Source organism: Notolepis coatsorum, assembly GCF_963971535.1.
Source record: "Notolepis coatsorum genome assembly, chromosome: 14".
Lineage (NCBI taxonomy): Eukaryota > Metazoa > Chordata > Actinopteri > Aulopiformes > Paralepididae > Notolepis > Notolepis coatsorum.
Window position 1 is genome coordinate 1,210,789 of NC_140178.1, and position 27,998 is coordinate 1,238,786.

Genomic DNA, 27,998 nt, shown 5'->3' on the forward strand with positions numbered 1-27,998 from the left:
GTGTTACTGACCAGACACTCTGTATCAGTGATGACTGTTTACTGCAGAGTGGAGGGACTGAGAGACCCATGTTACTGACCAGACACTCTGTATCAGTGATGACTGTTTACTGCAGAGTGGAGGGACTGGGAGACCCATGTTACTGACCAGACACTCTATATCAGTGATGGCTGTTTACTGCAGAGTGGAGGGACTGGGAGACCCATGTTACTGACCAGACACTCTGTATCAGTGATGACTGTTTACTGCAGAGTGGAGGGACTGAGAGACCCATGTTACTGACCAGACACTCTATATCAGTGATGACTGTTTACTGCAGAGCGGAGGGACTGGGAGACCCATGTTACTGACCAGACACTCTATATCAGTGATGACTGTTTACTGCAGAGTGGAGGGACTGGGAGACCCATGTTACTGACCAGACACTATATCAGTGATGACTGTTTACTGCAGAGTGGAGGGACTGAGAGACCCATGTTACTGACCAGACACTCTATATCAGTGATGACTGTTTACTGCAGAGTGGAGGGACTGGGAGACCCATGTTACTGACCAGACACTCTATATCAGTGATGACTGTTTACTGCAGAGTGGAGGGACTGGGAGACCCATGTTACTGACCAGACACTCTGTATCAGTGATGACTGTTTACTGCAGAGTGGAGGGACTGGGAGACCCATGTTACTGACCAGACACTCTATATCAGTGATGACTGTTTACTGCAGAGTGGAGGGACTGAGAGACCCATGTTACTGACCAGACACTCTATATCAGTGATGACTGTTTACTGCAGAGTGGAGGGACTGAGAGACCCATGTTACTGACCAGACACTCTATATCAGTGATGACTGTTTACTGCAGAGTGGAGGGACTGGGAGACCCATGTTACTGACCAGACACTCTGTATCAGTGATGGCTGTTTACTGCAGAGTGGAGGGACTGGGAGACCCATGTTACTGACCAGACACTCTGTATCAGTGATGACTGTTTACTGCAGAGCGGAGGGACTGGGAGACCCATGTTACTGACCAGACACTCTGTATCAGTGATGACTGTTTACTGCAGAGTGGAGGGACTGGGAGACCCATGTTACTGACCAGACACTCTGTATCAGTGATGACTGTTTACTGCAGAGTGGAGGGACTGGGAGACCCATGTTACTGACCAGACACACTATATCAGTGATGACTGTTTACTGCAGAGTGGAGGGACTGGGAGACCCATGTTACTGACCAGACACTCTGTATCAGTGATGACTGTTTACTGCAGAGCGGAGGGACTGGGAGACCCATGTTACTGACCAGACACTCTGTATCAGTGATGGCTGTTTACTGCAGAGTGGAGGGACTGGGAGACCCATGTTACTGACCAGACACTCTGTATCAGTGATGACTGTTTACTGCAGAGTGGAGGGACTGAGAGACCCATGTTACTGACCAGACACTCTGTATCAGTGATGGCTGTTTACTGCAGAGTGGAGGGACTGAGAGACCCATGTTACTGACCAGACACTCTGTATCAGTGATGACTGTTTACTGCAGAGTGGAGGGACTGAGATACCCATGTTACTGACCAGACACTCTATATCAGTGATGACTGTTTACTGCAGAGTGGAGGGACTGGGAGACCCATGTTACTGACCAGACACTCTATATCAGTGATGACTGTTTACTGCAGAGTGGAGGGACTGGGATACCCATGTTACTGACCAGACACTATATCAGTGATGACTGTTTACTGCAGAGTGGAGGGACTGGGAGACCCATGTTACTGACCAGACACTCTATATCAGTGATGACTGTTTACTGCAGTGTGGAGGGACTGGGAGACCCATGTTACTGACCAGACACTCTATATCAGTGATGACTGTTTACTGCAGAGTGGAGGGACTGAGAGACCCATGTTACTGACCAGACACTCTGTATCAGTGATGGCTGTTTACTGCAGAGTGGAGGGACTGGGAGACCCATGTTACTGACCAGACACTCTATATCAGTGATGACTGTTTACTGCAGAGTGGAGGGACTGAGAGACCCATGTTACTGACCAGACACTATATCAGTGATGACTGTTTACTGCAGAGTGGAGGGACTGGGAGACCCATGTTACTGACCAGACACTCTGTATCAGTGATGGCTGTTTACTGCAGAGTGGAGGGACTGAGAGACCCATGTTACTGACCAGACACTCTATATCAGTGATGGCTGTTTACTGCAGAGTGGAGGGACTGGGAGACTCATGTTACTGACCAGACACTCTATATCAATGATGGCTGTCAGAATGTAGAGCTATTTAACAATTATTTTAACAAAGAAATACCATTTACAGCACCTTTAAGATGTGCCCCCCCCCCCCCCCCCCTTGTTACTACCATCTACCATACTTACTGTTACCTGTTACCTATCCACTTTGTGCCTAGTGGCACATAAGGCCTTCACAGAGCGTTTCCACTTCTCTCGGTCAGCTGCCATTGTTCTTACTTACACTTCATTTCAAATCTTTATTTAAACTCTTAAGACACGGAGGTTACCCTCATTTACAAGCTCACAAAACAAGACACAGTCTATTATTACTTTATACGTATAGTCACAATAAATAAGAATAAACTATAAAGAATCAGCTAAGACAGTTACAAGTCGACACACATAATGGTGGAGATCATACTTTTAAATGCAGCGAGAGAAGGAAGAACCTTCAGCTTCAGAGTCAGTCGGAGGACGTTCCAGGTGTTTGAAGAACCTTCAGCTTCAGAGTCAGTCGGAGGACATTCCAGGTGTTGGAAGAACCTTCAGCTTCAGAGTCAGTCGGAGGACGTTCCAGGTGTTGGAAGAACCTTCAGCTTCAGAGTCAGTCGGAGGACGTTCCAGGTGTTGGAAGAACCTTCAGCTTCAGAGTCAGTCGGAGGACGTTCCAGGTGTTGGAAGCACCTTCAGCTTCAGAGTCAGTCGGAGGACGTTCCAGGTGTTGGAAGCACCTTCAGCTTCAGAGTCAGTCGGAGGACGTTCCAGGTGTTGGAAGAACCTTCAGCTTCAGAGTCAGTCGGAGGACGTTCCAGGTGTTGGAAGAACCTTCAGCTTCAGGGTCAGTCGGAGGACGTTCCTGGTGTTGGAAGAACCTTCAGCTTCAGAGTCAGTCGGAGGACGTTCCAGGTGTTGGAAGAACCTTCAGCTTCAGAGTCAGTCGGAGGACGTTCCAGGTGTTGGAAGAACCTTCAGCTTCAGAGTCAGTCGGAGGACGTTCCAGGTGTTGGAAGAACCTTCAGCTTCAGAGTCAGTCGGAGGACGTTCCAGGTGTTGGAAGAACCTTCAGCTTCAGAGTCAGTCGGAGGATGTTCCAGGTGTTGGAAGAACCTTCAGCTTCAGAGTCAGTCGGAGGGCGTTCCAGGTGTTGGAAGAACCTTCAGCTTCAGAGTCAGTCGGAGGGCGTTCCAGGTGTTGGAAGAACCTTCAGCTTCAGAGTCAGTCGGAGGGCGTTCCAGGTGTTGGAAGAACCTTCAGCTTCAGAGTCAGTCGGAGGACGTTCCAGGTGTTGGAAGAACCTTCAGCTTCAGAGTCAGTCGGAGGACGTTCCAGGTGTTGGAAGAACCTTCAGCTTCAGAGTCAGTCGGAGGACGTTCCAGGTGTTGGAAGAACCTTCAGCTTCAGAGTCAGTCGGAGGATGTTCCAGGTGTTGGAAGAACCTTCAGCTTCAGAGTCAGTCGGAGGACGTTCCAGGTGTTGGAAGAACCTTCAGCTTCAGAGTCAGTCGGAGGACGTTCCAGGTGTTGGAAGAACCTTCAGCTTCAGAGTCAGTCGGAGGGCGTTCCAGGTGTTGGAAGAACCTTCAGCTTCAGAGTCAGTCGGAGGACGTTCCAGGTGTTGGAAGAACCTTCAGCTTCAGAGTCAGTCGGAGGACGTTCCAGGTGTTGGAAGAACCTTCAGCTTCAGAGTCAGTCGGAGGACGTTCCAGGTGTTGGAAGAACCTTCAGCTTCAGAGTCAGTCGGAGGACGTTCCAGGTGTTGGAAGAACCTTCAGCTTCAGAGTCAGTCGGAGGACGTTCCAGGTGTTGGAAGAACCTTCAGCTTCAGAGTCAGTCGGAGGGCGTTCCAGGTGTTGGAAGAACCTTCAGCTTCAGAGTCAGTCGGAGGACGTTCCAGGTGTTGGAAGAACCTTCAGCTTCAGAGTCAGTCGGAGGACGTTCCAGGTGTTGGAAGAACCTTCAGCTTCAGAGTCAGTCGGAGGACGTTCCAGGTGTTGGAAGAACCTTCAGCTTCAGGGTCAGTCGGAGGACGTTCCTGGTGTTGGAAGAACCTTCAGCTTCAGAGTCAGTCGGAGGACGTTCCAGGTGTTGGAAGAACCTTCAGCTTCAGAGTCAGTCGGAGGACGTTCCAGGTGTTGGAAGAACCTTCAGCTTCAGAGTCAGTCGGAGGACGTTCCAGGTGTTGGAAGAACCTTCAGCTTCAGAGTCAGTCGGAGGACGTTCCAGGTGTTGGAAGAACCTTCAGCTTCAGAGTCAGTCGGAGGATGTTCCAGGTGTTGGAAGAACCTTCAGCTTCAGAGTCAGTCGGAGGGCGTTCCAGGTGTTGGAAGAACCTTCAGCTTCAGAGTCAGTCGGAGGGCGTTCCAGGTGTTGGAAGAACCTTCAGCTTCAGAGTCAGTCGGAGGGCGTTCCAGGTGTTGGAAGAACCTTCAGCTTCAGAGTCAGTCGGAGGACGTTCCAGGTGTTGGAAGAACCTTCAGCTTCAGAGTCAGTCGGAGGACGTTCCAGGTGTTGGAAGAACCTTCAGCTTCAGAGTCAGTCGGAGGACGTTCCAGGTGTTGGAAGAACCTTCAGCTTCAGAGTCAGTCGGAGGATGTTCCAGGTGTTGGAAGAACCTTCAGCTTCAGAGTCAGTCGGAGGACGTTCCAGGTGTTGGAAGAACCTTCAGCTTCAGAGTCAGTCGGAGGACGTTCCAGGTGTTGGAAGAACCTTCAGCTTCAGAGTCAGTCGGAGGGCGTTCCAGGTGTTGGAAGAACCTTCAGCTTCAGAGTCAGTCGGAGGACGTTCCAGGTGTTGGAAGAACCTTCAGCTTCAGAGTCAGTCGGAGGACGTTCCAGGTGTTGGAAGAACCTTCAGCTTCAGAGTCAGTCGGAGGGCGTTCCAGGTGTTGGAAGAACCTTCAGCTTCAGGGTCAGTCGGAGGACGTTCCTGGTGTTGGAAGAACCTTCAGCTTCAGAGTCAGTCGGAGGACGTTCCAGGTGTTGGAAGAACCTTCAGCTTCAGAGTCAGTCGGAGGACGTTCCAGGTGTTGGAAGAACCTTCAGCTTCAGAGTCAGTCGGAGGGCGTTCCAGGTGTTGGAAGCATTAAAGGAAAAGGCAGTTTTCCCCTCTAGTGCAGTGGTTCCCAAAGTCGGGGTCGCGACCCAAAGGTGGGCCGCGAGCAGCCACGGGAGGGCCGCGAGATGATTTAAAAAAAGAAGAAGAAAAAAAACGTTTTTTTTTGTCAGGCCACTGAACTTAGAAGCAGGCCAGGACAGTGTTTCTAGTTGTATTCTAAAAATTCTATTCTATTGTATTCTAAAATGTGACTATATGGTTTTATATTAACTTAATAAATAAACAAAAACTAAAAATCTACTTATTTCAACGAACGTTTCAAACTAAATAACAGATTATGCACATAAAACGCTGAAAACAACCGAAGCAACAATAGTATTTTAATGAGGCTATTATTATTATCATTATTATTTTGCAACAAGTTAGCCCTCTCATAAATAGCACATATAAATGAATAACTACCTTGAACTAACTTAATAGGATTGAAGTGATATTTGGCTTAAAAAATCGGTCGCCTGGCAAAAAAATAAATAAAAAAAGCCTGACGATGTGCATTGGGCTGCGGCTCTCTGACGCCTTATTTTCTGGGTCCCGGCCTGAAACGTTTGGGAACCCCTGCACTAATGCATCGTTTGGCATTTGGACAACATGCTTGTTGCTGTTATGTCTGTGCAGCGGCCCCGTCTCCTCTCAGGGGCCCAGAGGAACGAGGCTTTATCTCCCGGGGATCCCAGCGGCCCCGTCTCCTCTCAGGAGCCCAGAGGAACAGCTTTATCTCCCGGGGATCCCAGCGGCCCTGTCTCCTCTCAGGGGCCCAGAGGAACAGCTTTATCTCCCGGGGATCCCAGCGGCCCTGTCTCCTCTCAGGGGCCCAGAGGAACAGCTTTATCTCCCGGGGATCCCAGCGGCCCTGTCTCCTCTCAGGAGCCCAGAGGAACAGCTTTATCTCCCGGGGATCCCAGCGGCCCTGTCTCCTCTCCGGGATCCCAGTGGCCCCGTCTCCTCTCCGGGAGCCCAGAGGAACGAGGCTTTATCTCCCGGGGATCCCAGCGCCTTGCCGCCGCTATCTCTCAGCTCCGGCACGCAGGAGGCAAAGTCCCTGCATCCACAGTCGCTCTATCTGGATATCTCTCTCCAGGACGGCTGATGGCACGGATAACCAAAGCAGAACATTGTTGGAACATGAAGACAGAAGACAGCTGGTTGACTTGTATTTCCTTGAGTTGGATCTGGCCTTCTCTGGTTGAAAGGCCTAACTATCATTGGTATTGGTTTATTTTTAAAGCCCTTATTGGTAAACCTCCCTCTTACATCACAACACTGTCGGAATGGAGTCTTGGAACCTATTCTACACGTTCAGATGACCGGCTGGTTCTTAGGGTTCCTCCAGGAAAGACTGCTTTTTCCTTTGATGCTTCCAACTGGAATGTCCTCCAACTGACTCTGAAGCTGAAGGTTCTTCCTTCTCTCGCCGCATTTAAAAGTGTGTCGACTTGTAACAGTCTTTTTTTTTATTCTCTTTTTATTGATTTTCTCTAGGGTCCATACAAACAATGTGATGACTTCACATTCATTTATCCGAGTCTTCTGTAGTACAATTTTCATCCAGTGTTACTAAATCTGAGTTAAAGGGCAGACGTACAAGTACACAAATGAGGACCAATACAGTCTTGTAACTGTCTTAGCTAATCTTTTATTGTCTATTTAGTCTATATAGTAATCTATACTCTTTTTAGTGTGGGTGACCTGGCGAAGCTACGAATCGACTTTAAACTGGAAAATTTCGGTCCCATTGGAAATGCATTGCAAGTTAGAGTGCGGGAGCTGGAATAATTTTTTTTCCACTACCTTGGGTAAATTGCGAGAGTGATCTCAATTTTGGATGTAGAAAAAAACACATCAAAACGATGACACGGCTGTCTGTTCTCTCACAAAAGAAAAATAAATGGAATTGGACATTTCTATCTCAACTGATGACCATTTGTTTGAAGGTTCTCCTCCCCATAGACACCAATGTAATCCCACTCTAGAAATACGATGATTTTTGAGCTTTTTTCCCCTTCTGTTCCGATCGCCACCCGGGCCACAATTGTCGACGGAATGCCACAATATCGCACACAACCCTTCGCCTACTTGTTGAAGTGCTCATGTGCGCCTCACAACGCTTCATCTCTTATCGTTTGCTTTTAATCATCGTGACAATGCAGTCATGCATCTGCCCTCATTGGAATACATTCAAAGTGAAAATGCAAAGTCATTCGTGATTGCATCACCTGATGCATGATTGGTTCAGCCTAACAGCTGTGAGGCTCAGGGCTCTGGCTCAGCTGACCTGCCAATGACCTCCCCTGGACTTAACCCTTAAAGGGGTTATGCACTGCTATTCCTAGCACTATTTGGGCAACTTTACACACTTCCTGTGAGTCTATGTAACACATCTGTAATTTTTATTCCAAAAATAATCATTGTTTTATATTTCTAATCTTGTACTCAAAACCAGCATTTTTCAGCCTCATGAAAGCAGGCTATTATTGGCTTGGCTCCACCCAGACTTTGAGTGACAGCCACCCACCAAATAGCTCCGCCCATCTCCCCGTCAGAGATTAGGTTTCAGGTTACATACAAATATGGTATGTCATAAATATAGAGATGTAGCAGTACTGTCTATCTATATATATATAATATGTTACCATGAATTGAAATTGGGGGACCCTGATGTAAACAAGACGAAAGTCTTTCTCTGGTCTCCATCATAGCAGTACTGAGCAGTACTGTAGCAATACAAATATGGTATGTCATAAATATAGAGATGTAGCAGTACTGTCTATCTATATATATGTTACCACTATTTGTAAAAGCCACAACCACGTTACCATATTTGTAATAATGTAAATCATTGTGTCGTTGTACATATTGTGTATACACCGTTAGAAGCTAACATAGCTTAGCTTGGTAGCTATTGTGCTAACAACATATCCCGACGTCCGGCTCGCTGGCCGGCATGCACGTCCGACACAAAATGGTTCTCTCCTCTCTGTACACCCCCGTCCCCACGGGTACCCTGCCGGGGAGCCCATGGACGCGACAACGGCGGCAGCCGTAGGGTGCTCGAGCCCGCCGTAACGCTAGTGGTACACAATAGCTATGAGCTAACTAACGCTACGGCCGCCGCTGTTGTCGCGTCCACAAGCTCCCCGGCAGGACACCCGCGAGAACGGGGGCACACAAGGAGGAGAGAACCACCCCAAATCGAGCACTCATGCCGGCCGACAAGCCGGACACCGCGGTTGTTGTTAGCACAATAGTAGCCCACTGTGATGCACCGAGTGGGCCACCATTGATCAACATGCAGCGATGTGTAGCTTGCATGATGCGTGTGCAGTGCTTTGCCACACAGGTCTGAGAAGAGGACCTGCACATGATAGCAACCGGGAGCGTCGCGGAGCATTCAGCCTGCTGGCTACCTAGATCCACTTCAACCAGCCGAGCGTCGGGAGCTCCAGCAGCTTGTCGATGTGCTAATAGCCTGGAGCCAGCTACCGTTAGCTTGCAGAGGCTCCAGCACACCGACAAGCTGTGTAGCCAGCTAACGTTAGCTTGCAGAGGCTCCAGCACACCGACAAGCTGTGTAGCCAGCTACCGTTAGCTTGCAGAGGCTATTAGCACACCGACAAGCTGTGTAGCCAGCAGGCTGAATGCTCCGCGACGCTGGTTGAAGTGGATCTAGGTAGCCAGCAGGCTGAATGCTCAACGACGCTCCCGGTTGCTAACGCCGGCCCCGGCTGGTGCTAAGTAGCTAGCGATCGCTCCCGAGTCCCGAGAGCTAACGCCGGTCTGTCTGTCGAAGACCGAGGGAACCGCATCAGGCTTCAGCTGATTAGTGATCTTCTGGACAAACCTTCCACCCTGCAGGTAGCAAGAATGGAGGCGGGCATTACTAAAACCACAGAGCCAATCACATCACCGTGCGCTATAAACAGCGCCCTGTGACGTGCACCAGGTCGTCAAATCAACATGACCTGATTTACTAGAGGCAAAGAGGGGATGGGCTGTAGCTGAGGAATTCGCCAATATAGTATTTAGGCCCAAAAACACATTGATACGAACTCCTATTACTATAATACAATGCTAGAGACTGAAAAATGACATTTATAATGCATAGCACCTTTAAGTTACCCTCTGTGTTGCAGTACTGAATTGCTTGACAGCGCCCTCTGTCTTGCGGGTTGTGTCATTGTACTCAGTAGGGATATCCTCTTTCATTGGTCGATGTTGACCACCTTTCATTGGTCGATGTTGACCACTCCCCCGATCCTTAGACCACGCCCCCTTAGGCCACACCCCCTCAGTGTATCTCTTGAACCATTTGTCGTAGAGACTTGCGGGTTGGATGGGCAACCGAAGAAGGAGATGGTGTGTTTTGAAGATGAGAAGAAGAAGAGGGTAAACAATCAAAAGTTGGTTTACCAGAGGCCTAACTATGGCACACCACTAGCGTAGTATAAGAGCTGAGGAGGGCAGTAATACACCTGCGGGAAATTCAAAAGAAGAAACAAGAAGAAGAAGAAGAGCTCATCAAAATAATTGCGGAGGGCAGTAATACGCCACGATGCGTCTACACTGCCGGAAATTCTAAAGAAGAAGAAGAAGACTTGCGGGTTGTTCCATTGTACTCGGTAGGGATATCCTCTTTCATTGGTCGATGTTGACCACTCCCCCGATCCTTAGACCACGCCCCCGTAGGCCACACCCCCTTAGTCCAGAAAAATGTCAAAAACTCGGAAAAGTCAGAAACATTTCTAAAACTCGGAAAAGTCCGAACATTTCAAAAACTCGGAAAAATCAGAAAAATTTCACAAACTCGGAAAAGTCCGAAAAATTTCAAAAACTCGGAAAAGTCAGGAATATTTCCAAAACTGAATAATCAGAAAAATTTCAAAAACTCGGAAAAGTCAGAACATTTTCTAAAACTCGGAAAAGTCAGAAAAATTCAAAAAATACGAAAACCTCAAAAACTCGGAAGTCCGAAAAATTTCAAAAACTCGGAAAAGTCCGAAAATTTCAAAAACTCGGAAAAATCAGAACAATTTCACAAACTCGGAAAAGTCCGAAAAATTTCTAAAACTTGGAAAAGTCCGAAAAAAATTAAAACTCGGAAAAGTCAGAACATTTTCAAAAACTCGGAAAAGTCAGAGCATTTTCAAAAACTCTGAAAAGTCAGAAAAATTCAACAAAATCCGAAAACTGTAAAAACTCGGAAGTCAGAAAAATTTCAAAAACTCGGAAAAGTCAGAACATTTCTAAAACTCGGAAAAATCTGAAAAAATTCACAAACTCAAAGTCTGAAAAATTTCATAAACTCGGAAAAGTCCGATTTTTTTTAAAACTCGGAAAAGTCAAAAAAAATTCAAAAACTCGGAAAAGTCAGAAAAATTCAACAAAATCCGAAAACTTTAAAAACTCGGAAGTCCGAAAAAAAGTTAAAACTCGGAAAAGTCAGAAAAAGTCAGAAAAATTCAAAAACTCGGAAAAGTCCGGGAAAATTCAAAAACTCGGAAAAGTCTAAAAGATTTCAAAAAATCGGAAAAGTCTGAACATTTTCAAAAACTCGGAAAAGTCTGAACATTTTTAAAAACTCGGAAAAGTCTCATTCCTGAGTCGTCATTTTTATACGTTTTTTTTGTTTGTCATAGAGACTCGCGAGAGACCCTCTCCCGTTGGCCGGCGGTGCACAGGCGTCACCCACACTTTCACAATTTCCCCCGTGCGGAATTGTCTAGTCTTATTTATTGTGCCTATATGTATGAAATTGCTGATAAACTGTGTCTTGTTTTGTAAGCTCGTCGTCGCTGTATACGAGGGTAACCTCACTGTCTTAGGAGTTGAAGTAAAGGTTTGAAATCAAATTAAATAAAAAGTCCTCGTATAAGCTTGAGTACTCCCTCACCTGCAGCAGATCCAGCCGCTCTCTGAGCCTCCTCTCCCGAGTCCCGAGAGCTAACGCCGGTCTGTCTGTCGAAGACCGAGGGAACCGCATCAGGCTTCAGCTGATTAGTGATCTTCTGGACAAACCTTCCACCCTGCAGGTAGCAAGAATGGAGGCGGGCATTACTAAAACCACAGAGCCAATCACATCACATCACCGCTCTCTGTCACCCTCCCCAGCCGCTGCAGCGTCTCCTCGTGGGTCCTGAGAGATCGGCCGATCCGCGCCATCTTAGCCTCCACGGTGTCGTAGACGCTCCGGAGCGATCCGCTGAACTGCATCACGCCGTAGACGATCACGTTGACCTCTTCCAGCGGGGCGGCCTCGACCTCTGACCTCGGTACGCTGACCTCTTCCAGCGGGGCGACCTCGACCTCTGACCTCGGTACAGGACTGGCGTAGAAGCCTCCCAAACACACGGCGGCACAGAGCAGACGCAGGGCACCCGACCACATCCTGACAGAACACAGGGGCACAGAGAGAGAGAGAGACCGGACCGTCGTCTCTGGAGGCTTCTGTTTGCTTCCCTGAGTTCAAAGGTTGTTGTCTGCCAGCCGGAGAGGTCGTGGGTCTGATGATGCAAAGCCGCGGTCGTTGCTCCTCGCTGGTGAAGAAGGGGGGGGGGGGGCATCGGGTCACAACGACGCAGAGTCTGATGTTTATAGTTGACTTGTCTTATATTGGACGTGTGTGTGCAGTGTGTGTGTGTGTGTGTGTGTGTGTGTGTGTGTGTGTGTGTGTGTGTGTGTGTGTGTGTGTGTGTGTGTGCAGTGTCGTGGTGAAACATGAGCTCAACGGTCACTTTAAAAAAACATAAATGTATGTTTTTGTATAGTATAGTTACATATAGCGTAACTGTATATTGTATAGTAGTGTACAGTGTTTCCCACAGGGTTTTGTGAACCTCCGCCCATCTAGGGGGGTCCGGGGGCATGTCCATCTAGGGGGGTCCGGGGGCATGTCCATCTAGGGGGGTCCGGGGGCATGTCCATCTAGGGGGGTCCGGGGGCATGTCCATCTAGGGGGGTCCGGGGACATGTCCCCCCGGAATGTTTAAAAAAAAATAATTGTGGTTACCTGTGTTGAACTGGTTTATTTTTTAGAAAATAAAAAAAGATACTGGATTACTATTACGAATACTACCACTGCCAATACTACTGATACATCCCTATTGGCAAACTTTATATAAAAAAAAAATGTAAAACCTTTTTTTTTCCTTTTTTTTATTAATAAAAAATATTTGGTTCATTATAAAACTGTGGCAGCCCGCCACAGTCTATTAATAGGGATGCTCCGATATTGGTATCGGTATCGGCCGCCGATATCAGTAAAATAGCTGGATCGGGTATCGTTATTTTTTTTATATATATATCATTTAAAAAAATAAAATTTATACGAAATAAAATAAGAAATAACCATTCAGTACATTTATATCTGTGTTAATTTGTTACATTTAGTTTCACTAAGTTAGGAAAGTAATGTTTTAAGTCGAGCCTGATGTTGCCTTGTTGCACAAAAGAATGATCCCAGTCTCTTCCACACAGTGACAGTGAGGCATACAGTTTATTAATTGAATGAATGAAGTTTATTTTCTGTCTTTGTTTACAACAAATCAAAAACACACTTGTGATCCATTACAATTCTTTTTTTTTAATCCACTTTTTCTCCTTATTTTTCAATTTTTTCCCCCATCCCAATTTCGCCTCGCCAATTCTCCCCTCCGCTGTCTCGAACGTTGCTAGACTATGCCTCCCACTGGTCAGCTGCAGTGGATACAATTATTTATTTTTTAAAACTTTTTTGTAAAAAGAATTTGGACAATGGGTATGGGATCGGTATCGGTATTGGCCGATACCAAACCCAGGTATCGGTATCGGGACTGAAAAAGTCGGATCGGTGCATCCCTAGTAATACCATCGAAAATAAGGAAAGTATCGCCCAGCCCTACCATCAGATATGATGATGATGATGAGATACCATTATGCAGTAAAAAATAAGAAAATATTGAGATATGACATTTTGGCCTTATCGACCAGCCCTACCGCGCACACACACACACACACACACACACACACACACACACACACACACACACACACAGACCAATACTACTGTGAGACCAAGTGTGTCTGAACCCTTCATTCTCATCACGGTCAACAGATTATTTGTCCCTCTTGCCGTCTTCCTCACGTCTGCCGCCTCACGCTGTGTTCTTCTCCCCCAGGAACCTGCTGTATGTTTACCCACAGAGCCTGAACTTCAGCAGTCGTCAGGGCTCGGTCCGCAACATCGCTGTGAAGGTCCAGTTCATGGCAGGAGAGGACCCCAGTCAGGCCATGCCGGTGAGTGGCTCCACCAATCACAGGCTAGGATACTCCAACCCCCCCCCCCCCCAGACAACGGTGTTCTCGTGGCAATGACATCTCTCTCCTGAGGTCTTCTCCCTCAAAACAATGTCTTCTAGTATTTTAATCACCGTCTCAGGGCGGGGGGACTCGCTGGAAGATCTCTTGATCCTGGGTTTAAACGCTGATGACCTTCTAAATGTGTGTGATGTGAGAAGAGTGACCCCTATTGGCCAAAAGAGGGACTCAACCCTTTATAAACTGTTGTCATCATCGGGGGCGGCTACGTGGCGTAGTGGGCAAGGCGCTCGCCACGAATGACGGAGACGCTGGGCTTGCCTGTTCGATCCCAGCGCTCCACATTGCTTTCAGTTTAGCTGGTCGTCCGTACTAATACACATTGGCCGTATTAGGGGGTGGGAAACTGATGGGTGGGGATCAGGCGTTGTGGACAGCGACTCCTACAGGTCGGTTGGTGCGCCTGCGCAGTAGAATCAGGAAGTGTCGGGGGCAGCGTGAGCCTCCCACGCGTTACTCCTCGCCACTGAGAGATCGAGCTGCGCAGGTGAAAAGATGCGACTGCTGTTACCTCAAGTACCGGAGGGGACTTGTGCTATGTATGACTTAGTCCACATTGCAGCCGGCTTGTGGGAGGCAAGAAACAGTGTTCGTGACAGGGGAGGGTTGAATTGGATGATACGAAATTGGGATGGGAGAAAATATAGAAAATGGGAGAAAAAGTGGATAAAAAAAAAAACTGTTGTCATCATCAAACAGGTCATCTTCGGGAAGTCCAGCTGTGCCGAGTTCATGAAAGAGGCGTACACTCCTGTCATCTACCACGACAAGTAAGACTCTCGTACACTCCTGTCACCTACCGTGACAAGTAAGACTCTCTCGTACACTCCTGTCATCTACCGTGACAAGTAAGACTCTCTCGTACACTCCTGTCATCTACCACGACAAGTAAGACTCTCTCGTACACTCCTGTCATCTACCGTGACAAGTAAGACTCTCTCGTACACTCCTGTCATCTACCGTGACAAGTAAGACTCTCTCGTACACTCCTGTCATCTACCACGACAAGTAAGACTCTCTCACACACTCCTGTCATCTACCGTGACAAGTAAGACTCTTCTCGTACACTCCTGTCATCTACCACGACGAGTAAGACTCTCTCTCGTACACTCCTGTCATCTACCGTGACGAGTAAGACTCTCTCACACACTCCTGTCATCTACCACGACAAGTAAGACTCTCGTACACTCCTGTCATCTACCGTGACGAGTAAGACTCTCTCACACACTCCTGTCATCTACCACGACAAGTAAGACTCTCTCGTACACTCCTGTCATCTACCACGACAAGTAAGACTCTCTCTCTACACTCCTGTCATCTACCACGACAAGTAAGACTCTCTCTACACTCCTGTCATCTACCGTGACAAGTAAGACTCTCTCTCTACACTCCTGTCATCTACCACGACAAGTAAGACTCTCTCGTACACTCCTGTCATCTACCGTGACAAGTAAGACTCTCTCGTACACTCCTGTCATCTACCGTGACAAGTAAGACTCTCTCTCTACACTCCTGTCATCTACCGTGACAAGTAAGACTCTCTCACACACTCCTGTCATCTACCACGACAAGTAAGACTCTCTCTACACTCCTGTCATCTACCGTGACAAGTAAGACTCTCTCACACACTCCTGTCATCTACCACGACAAGTAAGACTGTCACCTTCCATAACAAGTAAGACTGTCACCTTCTGTAAAGGCCATATGAGTGTTTTGGTTATTAATATTATTATTATAGTGTCTTATTTATGTTTGAACACTAGAGGGCTCACCGCCTCCATTATAGCCCCTCTTCTATAAATAGCCTAGCTAATTACTGTAATCCCATGCACCTGTGATGAGGATACATTTTTCTACCTGTCTCACCGTTTGGAACTGACAATGGAGCGATTGACAACTGTTCTGATTTAACCCTTCATTCACCATCATTCACCTTTGGACAACAATAAACCCTGTAAACAGCAGCAACTTGGGACATTCCATATTTACATCACAAACTTTGGGACTGAGTAAGATAATTAATTGCGGGTGCATCGTGGACGCTTGTCGATTCATTGGGGAGCGACAAGCGGACACTACACCTTCCATAACAAGTAAGACTGTCACCTTCCATAACAAGTAAGACTCTCACACTGTACATCTGTCTCCACCTTTACCAGGGTATCTGTGGGGTAATAATTCATCTTAGGCCTAAAAAGGTAGAGAACGCTTGTAACGGAACGCAAGTTAATTAAAAAATCGGTGCAGCCGTCAGTTCAGTGTCGCTATGTGTTTATTTTTTTTTTTTTTATCAGTACGGTTGTGAAGTTAGTATTACATCGTGCTCCTGGGTGCTTTTAAAAAGCTCTTAAAAAGTCTTACGTTTAACTTGTTGAAAAACCTGCAGATGCCCTGGTTACTCTTCCTCTCACACAGTCCTCTAACTCTTCCTCTTCCTCTCACATAGTCCTCTTCCTCTTCCTCTCACATAGTCCTCTAACTCTTCCTCTCACATAGTCCTCCAACTCTTCCTCTTCCTCTCACATAGTCCTCTAACCGTCTTCCTCAGGTCTCCGGAGTTCTACGAGGAGATGAAGATGAAGATTCCAGCCAACCTGACGGACAACCACCACCTGCTGTTCACCTTCTACCACATCAGCTGTCAGACCAAGCAGAGCACCCCCCTGGAGGCGCCCGTGGGCTACACCGTCAGTACACCACCTAACACCACCCTTAGACACGCCCCCGTGGGCTACACCGTCAGTACACCACCTAACACCACCCTTTAGACACGCCCCGTGGGCTACACCGTCAGTACACCACCTAACACCACCTAACACCACCCTTTAGACACCGTCAGTACACCTTACACCACCTAACACCACCCTTTAGACACGCCCCTGGAGCTTACACCACCTAACACCACCCTTTAGACACCGTCAGTACACCACCTAACACCACCCTTTAGACACTGTCAGTACACCACCTAACACCACCCTTTAGACACCGTCAGTACACCACCTAACACCACCCTTTAGACACCGTCAGTACACCACCTAACACCACCCTTTAGACACGCCCTCCCCTGGAGACGCCCGTCAGTACACCACCTAACACCACCTTTAGACACGCCCCCCCCTGGAGACGCCCGTGGGCTACACCGTCAGTACAGCGTACACCACCTAACACCACCCTCATAACACCCTCAGAACACCCTCAGTACAGTCTGGTTCTGTTCCTCTACAGTCTGGTTACAGTCTGGTTCTGTCTGGTTCTGTCTGGTTCTGTGTTGTTACAGTGTGGTTCTGTCTGGTTCTGTCTGGTTCTGTGTTGTTACAGTGTGGTTCTGTCTGGTTCTGTGTGGTTCTGTGTTGTTACAGTGTGGTTCTGTCTGGTTCTGTGTGGTTCTGTGTTGTTACAGTGTGGTTCTGTCTGGTTCTGTCTGGTTCTGTGTTGTTACAGTGTGGTTCTGTCTGGTTCTGTGTGGTTACAGTGTGGTTCTGTCTGGTTCTGTGTGGTTCTGTGTTGTTACAGTGTGGTTCTGTCTGGTTCTGTCTGGTTCTGTGTTGTTACAGTGTGGTTCTGTCTGGTTCTGTCTGGTTCTGTCTGGTTCTGTATGGTTACAGTGTGGTTCTGTCTGGTTCTGTATGGTTACAGTGTGGTTCTGTCTGGTTCTGTATGGTTACAGTGTGGTTCTGTCTGGTTCTGTCTGGTTCTGTCTGGTTCTGTCTGGTTACAGTCTGGTTCTGTCTGGTTCTGTATGGTCACAGTGTGGTTCTGGTTCTGTTCCTCCACAGTGGATCCCCCTGATGCAGCACGGCCGGCTCCGGACCGGGTCCTTCACTCTGCCCGTCTCCGTGGAGAAACCTCCGCCCAGTTACTCCGTCCTGACGCCCGACGTGAGTTCTGTTGTATCTGTCTCTCCGTCCTCTCGCCCGACGTGAGTTCTGTTGTATCTGTCTCTCCGTCCTCTCGCCCGACGTGAGTTCTGTTTTATCTGTCTCTCCGTCCTCACGCCCCACGTGAGTTCTGTTTTATCTGTCTCTCCGTCCTCACGCCCCACGTGAGTTCTGTTTTATCTGTCTCTCCGTCCTCTCGCCCCACGTGAGTTCTGTTTTATCTGTGACTCCGTCCTCACGCCCCACGTGAGTTCTGTTTTATCTGTCACTCCGTCCTCTCGCCCCACGTGAGTTCTGTTTTATCTGTCTCTCCGTCCTCTCGCCCCACGTGAGTTCTGTTTTATCTGTCTCTCCGTCCTCACGCCCCACGTGAGTTCTGTTTTATCTGTCTCTCCGTCCTCTCGCCCCACGTGAGTTCTGTTTTATCTGTCTCTCCGTCCTCTCGCCCGACGTGAGTTCTGTTTTATCTGTCTCTCCGTCCTCTCGCCCCACGTGAGTTCTGTTTTATCTGTCTCTCCGTCCTCTCGCCCCACGTGAGTTCTGTTTTATCTGTCTCTCCGTCCTCTCGCCCCACGTGAGTTCTGTTTTATCTGTCTCTCCGTCCTCTCGCCCCACGTGAGTTCTGTTTTATCTGTCTCTCCGTCCTCACGCCCCACGTGAGTTCTGTTTTATCTGTCTCTCCGTCCTCTCGCCCCACGTGAGTTCTGTTTTATCTGTCTCTCCGTCCTCTCGCCCGACGTGAGTTCTGTTTTATCTGTCTCTCCGTCCTCTCGCCCCACGTGAGTTCTGTTTTATCTGTCTCTCCGTCCTCTCGCCCCACGTGAGTTCTGTTTTATCTGTCTCTCCGTCCTCACGCCCCACGTGAGTTCTGTTTTATCTGTCTCTCCGTCCTCACGCCCCACGTGAGTTCTGTTTTATCTGTCTCTCCGTCCTCAGGGTATGGGCAGGGGTACAGGTATGGGCAGGGGTACAGGTATGGGCAGGGGTACAGGTATGGGCAGGGTTAGGGAGCGGGGGTACAGGTATGGGCAGGGTTAGGGAGGGGGGGGTACAGGTATGGGCAGGGTTAGGGGTACAGGTATGGGCAGGGTTAGGGAGGGGGGTACAGGTATGGGCAGGGTTAGGAGGGGGGTACAGGTATGGGCAGGGTTAGGGGTACAGGTATGGGCAGGGTTAGGGAGCGGGGGTACAGGTATGGGCAGGGTTAGGGAGGGGGGGTACAGGTATGGGCAGGGTTAGGGAGGGGGGGTACAGGTATGGGCAGGGTTAGGGAGGGGGGGGTACAGGTATGGGCAGGGTTAGGGAGGGGGGGTACAGGTATGGGCAGGGTTAGGGAGGGGGGTACAGGTATGGGCAGGGTTAGGGAGGGGGGGTACAGGTATGGGCAGGGTTAGGGAGGGGGGGTACAGGTATGGGCAGGGTTAGGGAGGGGGGTACAGGTATGGGCAGGGTTAGGGAGGGGGGTACAGGTATGGGCAGGGTTAGGGAGGGGGGGTCCAGGTGTGGGCAGGGTTACATCATCCTCCTTGTTGTCTGCAGGTCCAGCTGCCAGGCATGAAGTGGGTGGATAATCACAAGGGGGTCTTCAGCGTGGAGGTGACGGCTGCCTCCTCCGTGCACACACAGGTACCTGTCCATCACACCTCCTCTCTCCATCACACCTCCTCTCTCTCCATCACACCTCCTCTCTCTCCATCACACCTCCTCTCTCCATCACACCCTCCTCCTCTCTCTCCATCACACCCTCCTCTCTCTCCATCACACCCTCCTCTCTCTCCATCACACCCTCCTCTCTCTCCATCACAGCCTCCTCTCTCTCCATTGTTAAAATAATTGTTAAATAGCTCTACATTCCAACAGTCATCACTGATATAGTGTCTGGTCAGTAACATGGGTCTCCCAGTCCCTCCACTCTGCAGTAAACAGCCATCACTGATATAGTGTCTGGTCAGTAACATGGGTCTCCCAGTCCCTCCACTCTGCAGTAAACAGTCATCACTGATATAGAGTGTCTGGTCAGTAACATGGGTCTCCCAGTCCCTCCACTCTGCAGTAAACAGTCATCACTGATACAGAGTGTCTGGTCAGTAACATGGGTCTCTCAGTCCCTCCACTCTGCAGTAAACAGCCATCACTGATATAGAGTGTCTGGTCAGTAACATGGGTCTCTCAGTCCCTCCACTCTGCAGTAAACAGTCATCACTGATACAGAGTGTCTGGTCAGTAACATGGGTCTCTCAGTCCCTCCACTCTGCAGTAAACAGTCATCACTGATATAGAGTGTCTGGTCAGTAACATGGGTCTCCCAGTCCCTCCACTCTGCAGTAAACAGTCATCACTGATATAGAGTGTCTGGTCAGTAACATGGGTCTCCCAGTCCCTCCACTCTGCAGTAAACAGTCATCACTGATATAGAGTGTCTGGTCAGTAACATGGGTCTCCCAGTCCCTCCACTCTGCAGTAAACAGTCATCACTGATACAGAGTGTCTGGTCAGTAACATGGGTCTCTCAGTCCCTCCACTCTGCAGTAAACAGCCATCACTGATATAGAGTGTCTGGTCAGTAACATGGGTCTCTCAGTCCCTCCACTCTGCAGTAAACAGTCATCACTGATACAGAGTGTCTGGTCAGTAACATGGGTCTCTCAGTCCCTCCACTCTGCAGTAAACAGTCATCACTGATATAGAGTGTCTGGTCAGTAACATGGGTCTCCCAGTCCCTCCACTCTGCAGTAAACAGTCATCACTGATATAGAGTGTCTGGTCAGTAACATGGGTCTCTCAGTCCCTCCACTCTGCAGTGACGGAGTATAATGTGTTAATAACGTCCCGGGTGTCTCGTCAGGACCCCCACCTGGATAAGTTCTTCACGCTGGTCTACGTGCTCGAGGAGTACTGCTTCCCCTTCCGGCTGAAGGACGTGATCATCAGCGAGGCCAACATGGAGGGGGAGCTGAAGGCCAGCATGGCCGCCCTGCGAGGAGCCCTGCTGGACACCTGCGTGCGCTTCCTGCACCAGCTGCTCAGCAAACTCATCCTCCTCATCGTCTACCCGCCCGTCATCGCCGGCCAGATCGGTGAGCGAGAGGGCGCAGGCTTCGTTTTGTTCCACCGCCGGGGAAGTAGGGTTGGTTGCCGTGGTGATGAGGAATCTCCCCGTGACTAGCGTTGGGCATCGTTTGGATTTGAACCGATTCCGATTCTCCGTTTCGATTCCTGTTCTAAATAGATTCTCCGTTCCGATTCTCTCTGAGGTGCAAAGGTCAAAACAGGTCACGGCTTATTTCGCAGGAGAGAAAAGATTTATTTGAAAAATCCTTTCTTTTTTTCATACTATTCACATTGTCAGTTGACTTGATACAGTTTAATTTGGTTGCTGTACTGTAACTAGGGTATTAATTAACAAATTAAAAAAAAAAAAAAAATCTAAATGCAAACATCTTCTTAAGGGTTCTCGGTGCCCAACCCTACCCATGACTAACCTTAACTAGGGTTGCCGTGGTGATGAGGTGTTCCCACTGACACCGGACATTTGACTAAATGTACTGTATATCTGTAGAGCGCTTACTTTGATCTTTAACTGGGCTTCTATCCCCAGGCCATCAGGCTGCTAAACGAACAATGAACACTACACAACAACAACCATCAAACGCACATAGCACACACATCCACACGCACACACTCACTTTAAACAAACACACTGTAGCACCCACTCCACACACTTTATAGCACACACTCACTTTAAACAAACACACTGTAGCACCCACTCCCCACACTTTATATTTATTGATGAAGGATTGCACTACAACTCGTACACCTTACTGTAAATTGTACCTAAATTGTACCTCATCCCATTTCTGCTTTGCACTATATAGTACTGTACATTAGTACACTGCATAGTATTGTATATTATATAGTAACTCAGTTACGTCTATTCTGCATCGAACATTGTACATATGTCTATACTGAACACTGTGACCTCATTTTCTACTTCTAAATTACATGCTATACTATGTTATTTGATACTATCTTGTCTAGCACAGTCTCTGGAGCGTAACAGTAAGAAGCATTTTGTATGAAAGTATTCTGTACTTCTGTATGACAACTATTAAAGAAACTTGAACGTTATGCGGCTACATTGATCTACTGTGACTTCTGTTTTTAATTCATTTTAAATTATTAGTATCCATCTGTTGGACAGACAGAGTTGACGTTAGGTTCTAATAAAAAAATAAACCAACGGACAGGAATACCTTCCGTCACTTTTCTATCTTCATGGACGGATCAATGTAGCGCATTGATCACATACTGCGAACATACATGAAGATAGCTGCTGTCCGCGCAGACACGCTCAGGTGATAATGTTGTCTAAGTTACACGCTTGATAACACGATTAGTATCTTACAAATTCACCTTTTTTATTTGAATGTGCAAAAATGAACCCCCAAAAAAGCATTTACTGGGAAAGTAATGTACTCTGTGGAAATAAAGATGTATCTCCCTCCCTCCCTCCCTCCCTCCCTCCCTCCCTCCCTCCCTCCCTCCTCCCTCCACCCTCTCTCAATCCCTCCCTCCTCTCTCCCCCCTCCCTCCCTCTCTCCCTCCCCCCTCTCTCCCCCTCTCTCCCTCCCTCCCTCCTCTCCCCCCTCTCTCCCTCCCCCTCTCTCCCTCCTCTCCCTCCCTCCCTCCCTCCCTCCCTCCCTCCTTCTCCCTCCACCCTCTCTCAATCCCTCCCTCCTCTCTCCCCCCCTCCCTCCCTCCCCCCTCTCTCTCTCCCCCCTCTCTCCCTCCCCCTCTCTCCCTCCCCCTCTCTCCCTCCCTCCCTCCTCCCTCTCTCCCCCTCTCTCCCTCCTTCCCCCCTCCCTCCCTCCCTCCCTCCCTCTCTCCCTCCCTCCCTCCCTCCCTCCCTCTCCCCCCCCTCTCTCCCTCCCCCCTCCCTCCCTCCCTCCCTCCCTCCCTCCCTCCCTCTCTCCCTCCCTCCCTCCCTCCCTCTCTCCCTCCCTCCCTCCCTCCCTCCTCCCTCTCTCCCTCCCTCCCTCTCTCCCCCTCCCTCCCTCCCTCCCTCCCCCCTCCCTCCTCAGTGAACCTGGGCAGGGCTGCCTTCGAGGCCATGTCTCTGCTGGTGAACCAGATCCACAAGAACCTTGAGGGGAACCAGGACCAACACGGCCGCAACAGCCTGCTGACCTCCTACATCCACTACTGCTTCCACCTGCCCACGGCCGAGCCATCAGCACCCCCTACTGGTGAGTCACCATACCTCCTACATCCACTACTGCTTCCACCTGCCCACGGCCGAGCCATCAGCACCCCCTACTGGTGAGTCACCATACCTCCTACATCCACTACTGCTTCCACCTGCCCACGGCCGAGCCATCAGCACCCCCTACTGGTGAGTCACCATACCTCCTACATCCACTACTGCTTCCACCTGCCCACGGCCGAGCCATCAGCACCCCCTACTGGTGAGTCACCATACCTCCTACATCCACTACTGCTTCCACCTGCCCACGGCCGAGCCATCAGCACCCCCTACTGGTGAGTCACCATACCTCCTACATCCACTACTGCTTCCACCTGCCCACGGCCGAGCCACCAGCACCCCATACTGGTGAGTCACCATACCTCCTACATCCACAACTGCTTCCACCTGCCCACGGCCGAGCCACCAGCACCCCATACTGGTGAGTCACCATACCTCCTACATCCACAACTGCTTCCACCTGCCCACGGCCGAGCCATCAGCACCCCCTACTGGTTAGTCACCAGATTGTACCTGACCTCCGACCCACCAGGCTGTATCTGACCCAGCGATCAGAGCACTTTAATCCAGTATGCAGAGGGGAGAGCACTTTAATAATAATAATAATAACTAGACAATTCCGCGCGGGGGAAATTGTGAAAGTGTGGGTGACGCCTGTGCACCGCCGGCCAACGGGAGAGGGTCTCTCACGAGTCTCTATGACAAACAAAAAAAACGTATTAAAATGACGACTCAGGAATGAGACTTTTCCGAGTTTTTTAAAAAATGTCTGGCTTTTCTGACTTTTTTAAATTTTTCGGACTTTTCCGAGTTTTGAAATTTTTTGGACTTTTCCGAGTTTTTGAAATTTTCCTGAGTTTTCCGACTTCCGAGTTTTTGAAATTTTTCTGACTTTTCCGAGTTTTAGAAAAATTTCGGACTTTTCAGAGTTTTTGAAAATGTTCTGGACTAAGGGGGTGTGGCCTAAGGGGGCGTGGTCTAATGATCGGGGGAGTGGTCAACATCGACCAATGAAAGAGGATATCCCTACCAAGTACAATGGCACAATCCGCAAGTCTCTATGACAAACTGTTCAAGAGATACACTGAGGGGGTGTGGCCTAAGGGGGCGTGGTCTAAGGATCGGGGGATTGGTCAACATCGACCAATGAAAGGTGGTCAACATCGACCAATGAAAGAGGATATCCCTACTGAGTACAATGACACAACCCGCAAGACAGAGGGCGCTGTCAAGCAATTCAGTACTGCAACACAGAGGGTAACTTAAGGGTTAAGTCCAGGGGAGGTCATTGGCAGGTCAGCTGAGCCATGAGCCTCACAGCTGTTAGGCTGAACCAATCATGAGCCATGAGCCACACAGCTGTTAGGCTGATGCAATGATGCATCAGGTGATGCAATCACGAATGACTTTGCATTTTCACTTTGAATGTATTCCAATGGGGGCAGATGCATGACTGCATTGTCACAATGATTAAAAGCTAACGATAAGAGATGAAGCGTTGTGAAGCGCACATGAGCACTTAAACGAGTAGGCGAAGGGTTGTGTGCGATATTGTGGCATTCCGTCGACAATTGTGGCCTAGGTGGCGATCGGAACAGAAGGGGAAAAAAGCTCAAAAATCATTGTATTTCTAGAGTGGGATTACATTGCTGTCTATGGGGAGGAGAACCTTCAAACAAATGGTCATCAGTTGAGATAGAAATGTCCAATTCCATTTTTATTTTTGTGAGCGAGGCGACAGCCGTGTCATCGTTTTGATGTGTTTGTTTTTTTTCTACGTCCAAAATTGAGATCACTCTCGCAATTTACCCAAGGTAGTGGAAAAAAAATTATTCCAGCTCCCGCACTCTAACTTGCAATGCATTTCCAATGGGACCGAAATGTTCCCGTTTAAAGGCGATTCGTAGCCAAACGGTGCGGTGAAACTTTCCGAGTTTGAATAGCGCTGTTGCCATAGGCAAGCCGGTCGTTTTGATACCTTTCACGTGTATGGGGCGCGAACGCTCTGGTACGAGTAGTGTTTGCAAAATCGGTGGAATAAAGAATAGTATAGATTACTATAGTGTGGGTGGCAATCACGAATGACTTTGCATTTTCACTTTGAATGTATTCCAATGGGGGCAGATGCATGACTGCATTGTCACGATGATTAAAAGCAAACGATAAGAGATGAAGCGTTGTGAAGCGCACATGAGCACTACAACGAGTAATACATTCGATTAATAGTATCTATGAATATCTCCCCCCCCCCCTCCCTCAGCCGGTTCCCCGTCCTACCAGATGCCCATCCAGTCCGCCACGCTCTCCAGGGCGACGGGCCGACCCAGCAGCCTGTACCTGAACCGCTCCAAGAGCATCAGCAACTCCAACCCCGACCTCATGGCCACGACCCCGGCCTCCCCCGACGAGGAGGTGCAGCGCATCATCGGCAGCAAGGTGAGAGCGTTACTGTATTTATGTATTTATTTATTACATGTGTTATTGTATTTATCTATATATTTATTACATGTGTTATTGTATTTATGTATATATTTATGGGCCGGCTTTGGCTCAGGGGTAGAGCGGGTCGTCCAATGATCGAAGGGTTGGTGGTTTGAATCCCGCTCAAGCCCATGTCCATCCCACTGCCGTTGTGTCCTTGGGCAAGACACTTAACCTACTTGCCTCGTATGCATGTGAATGAATGTTGGTGGTGGTCGGAGGGGCCGTAGGCGATGATCATTCGCCACGCTTCCGTGAGTCTGCCTCAGGGCAGCTCTGGCTGCAATTGTAGCTTACCACCACCGGGATGACTGTGTATGAACGAATAATGGACTCTGTGAAGCGATCTGGGGTCTCTGGGGTGTCACGAAGAGCGCTATATAAATCCAATCCATTATTATTATTATTATTAAACTTTCCCCCACTGTACCGAAAACCTGTACCGAACCTTGACTTCAAAACCGAGGTGCGTACCGTACCGTGGTTTTGGTGTACCGTTACACCCCTACTGTATATTGTATATATGTATATATATATTCCATGTATTATTGTATTTATGTATATATTTATTCCATGTATATTGTATATGTATATATATATATATTCCATGTATATTCCTTCATAGTATACACACATTTGTTAAGGGGATGCAGACCAGAGAGAGACTTTCGTCTTGTTTACATCAGGGTCCCCCATTTTCAATAATTCATAATGAGTTGAAATTAATTAATACAAATCTGATCCAATCAGATGGGGATTACACGTTTTGAACTCCTGGGCGCAGATGATCGCCTCGTGTTTTATATGATGATTTGATCCTGTTTCAGTCTCCAGTGTGTCTCTCTCCTCTGACGGTAACGGCATCAGTCACGCGTCTGACGTCCCTCCTGGTCCAACAGCAGCAGTCGCTCTCTGAGGCTCAAGCTGCTGTGGCTTAATTACACTGATGCTGTCAATTATGCTGTGTGCTTCTGTCCCCTGCTCCCCTCCTCCTCCCTGCTCCCCTCCTCCTCCCTGCTCCCCTCCTCCTCCCTGCTCCCCTTCTCCTCCCTGCTCCCCTCCTCCTCCCTGCTCCCCTCCTCCTCCCTGCTCCCCTCCTCCTCCCTGCTCCCCTCCTCCTCCCTGCTCCCCTCCTCCTCCCTGCTCCCCTCCTCCCTGCTCCCCTCCTCCTCCCTGCTCCCCTCCTCCTCCCTGCTCCCCTCCTCCTCCCTGCTCCCCTCCTCCTCCCTGCTCCCCTCCTCCCTGCTCCCCTCCTCCTCCCTGCTCCCCTCCTCCTCCCTGCTCCCCTCCTTCCCTCTCTCCCTCCTCTCTCTTTCCCTCTCCTTCCCTCTCTCTCTCCCTCCTCTCTCTTTCCCTTTCTCCTTCCCTCTCCTCCCTCTCTCCATCCCTCCCTCCCTCTCTCATTCCTTCTCCTTCTCTCCCTCTCACCTTCCCTCTCTCCCTCTCTCATTCCTTCTCCTTCTCTCCTTCCCTCTCCTCCCTTCCTCCCTCTATCCTTCTCTCTCTCCTCCCTCTCACCTTCCCTCTCCTTCCCTCTCTCCCTCCCTCTCTCCTTCCCTCTCTCCTTCCCTCTCTCCTCCCTCTATCCTTCCCTCTCTCCTCTCTCCTTCCCTCTCTCCTCCCTCTATCCTTCCCTCTCTCCTCTCTCCTTCCCTCCCTCCCTCTCTCATTCCTTCTCCTTCCCTCCCTCTCACCTTTCCTCTCTCCCTCCCTCCCTCCCTCCCCCCCTCTATCCTTCCCTCTCTCCTCCCTCCCTCCCTCCCTCTCACCTTCCCTCTCTCCCTCTCTCTCTCCTTCCCTCTCTCCTCCCTCCCCCCCTCTATCCTTCCCTCTCTCCTCCCTCCCTCCCTCCCTCTCACCTTCCCTCTCTCCCTCCCTCTCTCCTTCCCTCTCTCCTCCCTCCCTCCCTCTCTCCTTCCCTCTCTCCTCCCTCCCTCCCTCTATCCTTCCCTCTCTCCTCTCTCCTTTCCTCCCTCTCTCATTCCTTCTCCTTCCCTCCCTCTCACCTTTCCTCTCTCCTTCCCTCTCTTCCTCCCTCTCTCCTTCCCTCTCTCATTCCCTCACTCCCTCTCTCCTTCCCTCTCTCATTCCCTCACTCCCTCTCCTTCCCTCTCTCATTCCCTCTCTCCTCTCTCCTTCCCTCCTTCCCTCTCTTTTGATTCTCCTCCTTATCGTGATCTCCCTCCCTCTTGCGGGCTTGTGTGTGTGTGTGTGTGTGTGTGTGTGTGTGTGTGTGTGTGTGTGTGTGTGCTGGCTCATGGCAGGGTATAGACCGCTCCCACTCCTGGGTAAATTCTGCTTACGCCCCCGGTGGCCCCAGATCGGTACTGCGCCGGAACCCCAACTCCAGCTGTGAGCTCAAGCAGGTGCCAAGTCCCCCTCCCCTCTCTACCATAGACCCCCCGATCCCCCCCCCTCTCCCCCCTACCATAGACCCCCTCCCTCCTCTCCCCCCTCTCCTCTACCATAGATCACCTCCCCCCTCTCCCCCACCTCCATAGATCCCTCCCTACCCTCTCATCCTCCTCTCATCCTGCTCTGCCTCTGCGCTCATGTCTCAATGCCTGTCTGTCCATCGGCTGCTTCTGTCTGTCTGCTGCTCATCGAGCCGGTTAGCCACCTCGTCACGACTACGGTCTTCTGCATCGTCCTCCACACGCCGTCCTCTCAG

General features: G+C 49.4%; 1 protein-coding gene across 1 annotated transcript in view; it reads left to right on the forward strand.

Annotated features, from left to right (window-relative positions):
- Positions 1-27,998, forward strand: part of dock6 (dedicator of cytokinesis 6) — a 141,104-nt gene that overhangs the window by 44,455 nt on the left and 68,651 nt on the right. Inside the window, 9 exon segments of the mRNA XM_084328304.1 lie at positions 13,507-13,624; positions 14,405-14,475; positions 16,254-16,392; positions 17,482-17,583; positions 19,123-19,209; positions 20,429-20,660; positions 22,665-22,829; positions 25,107-25,282; positions 27,592-27,693. Of these exon segments, the coding sequence (XP_084184430.1) occupies positions 13,507-13,624; positions 14,405-14,475; positions 16,254-16,392; positions 17,482-17,583; positions 19,123-19,209; positions 20,429-20,660; positions 22,665-22,829; positions 25,107-25,282; positions 27,592-27,693 (1,192 nt within the window).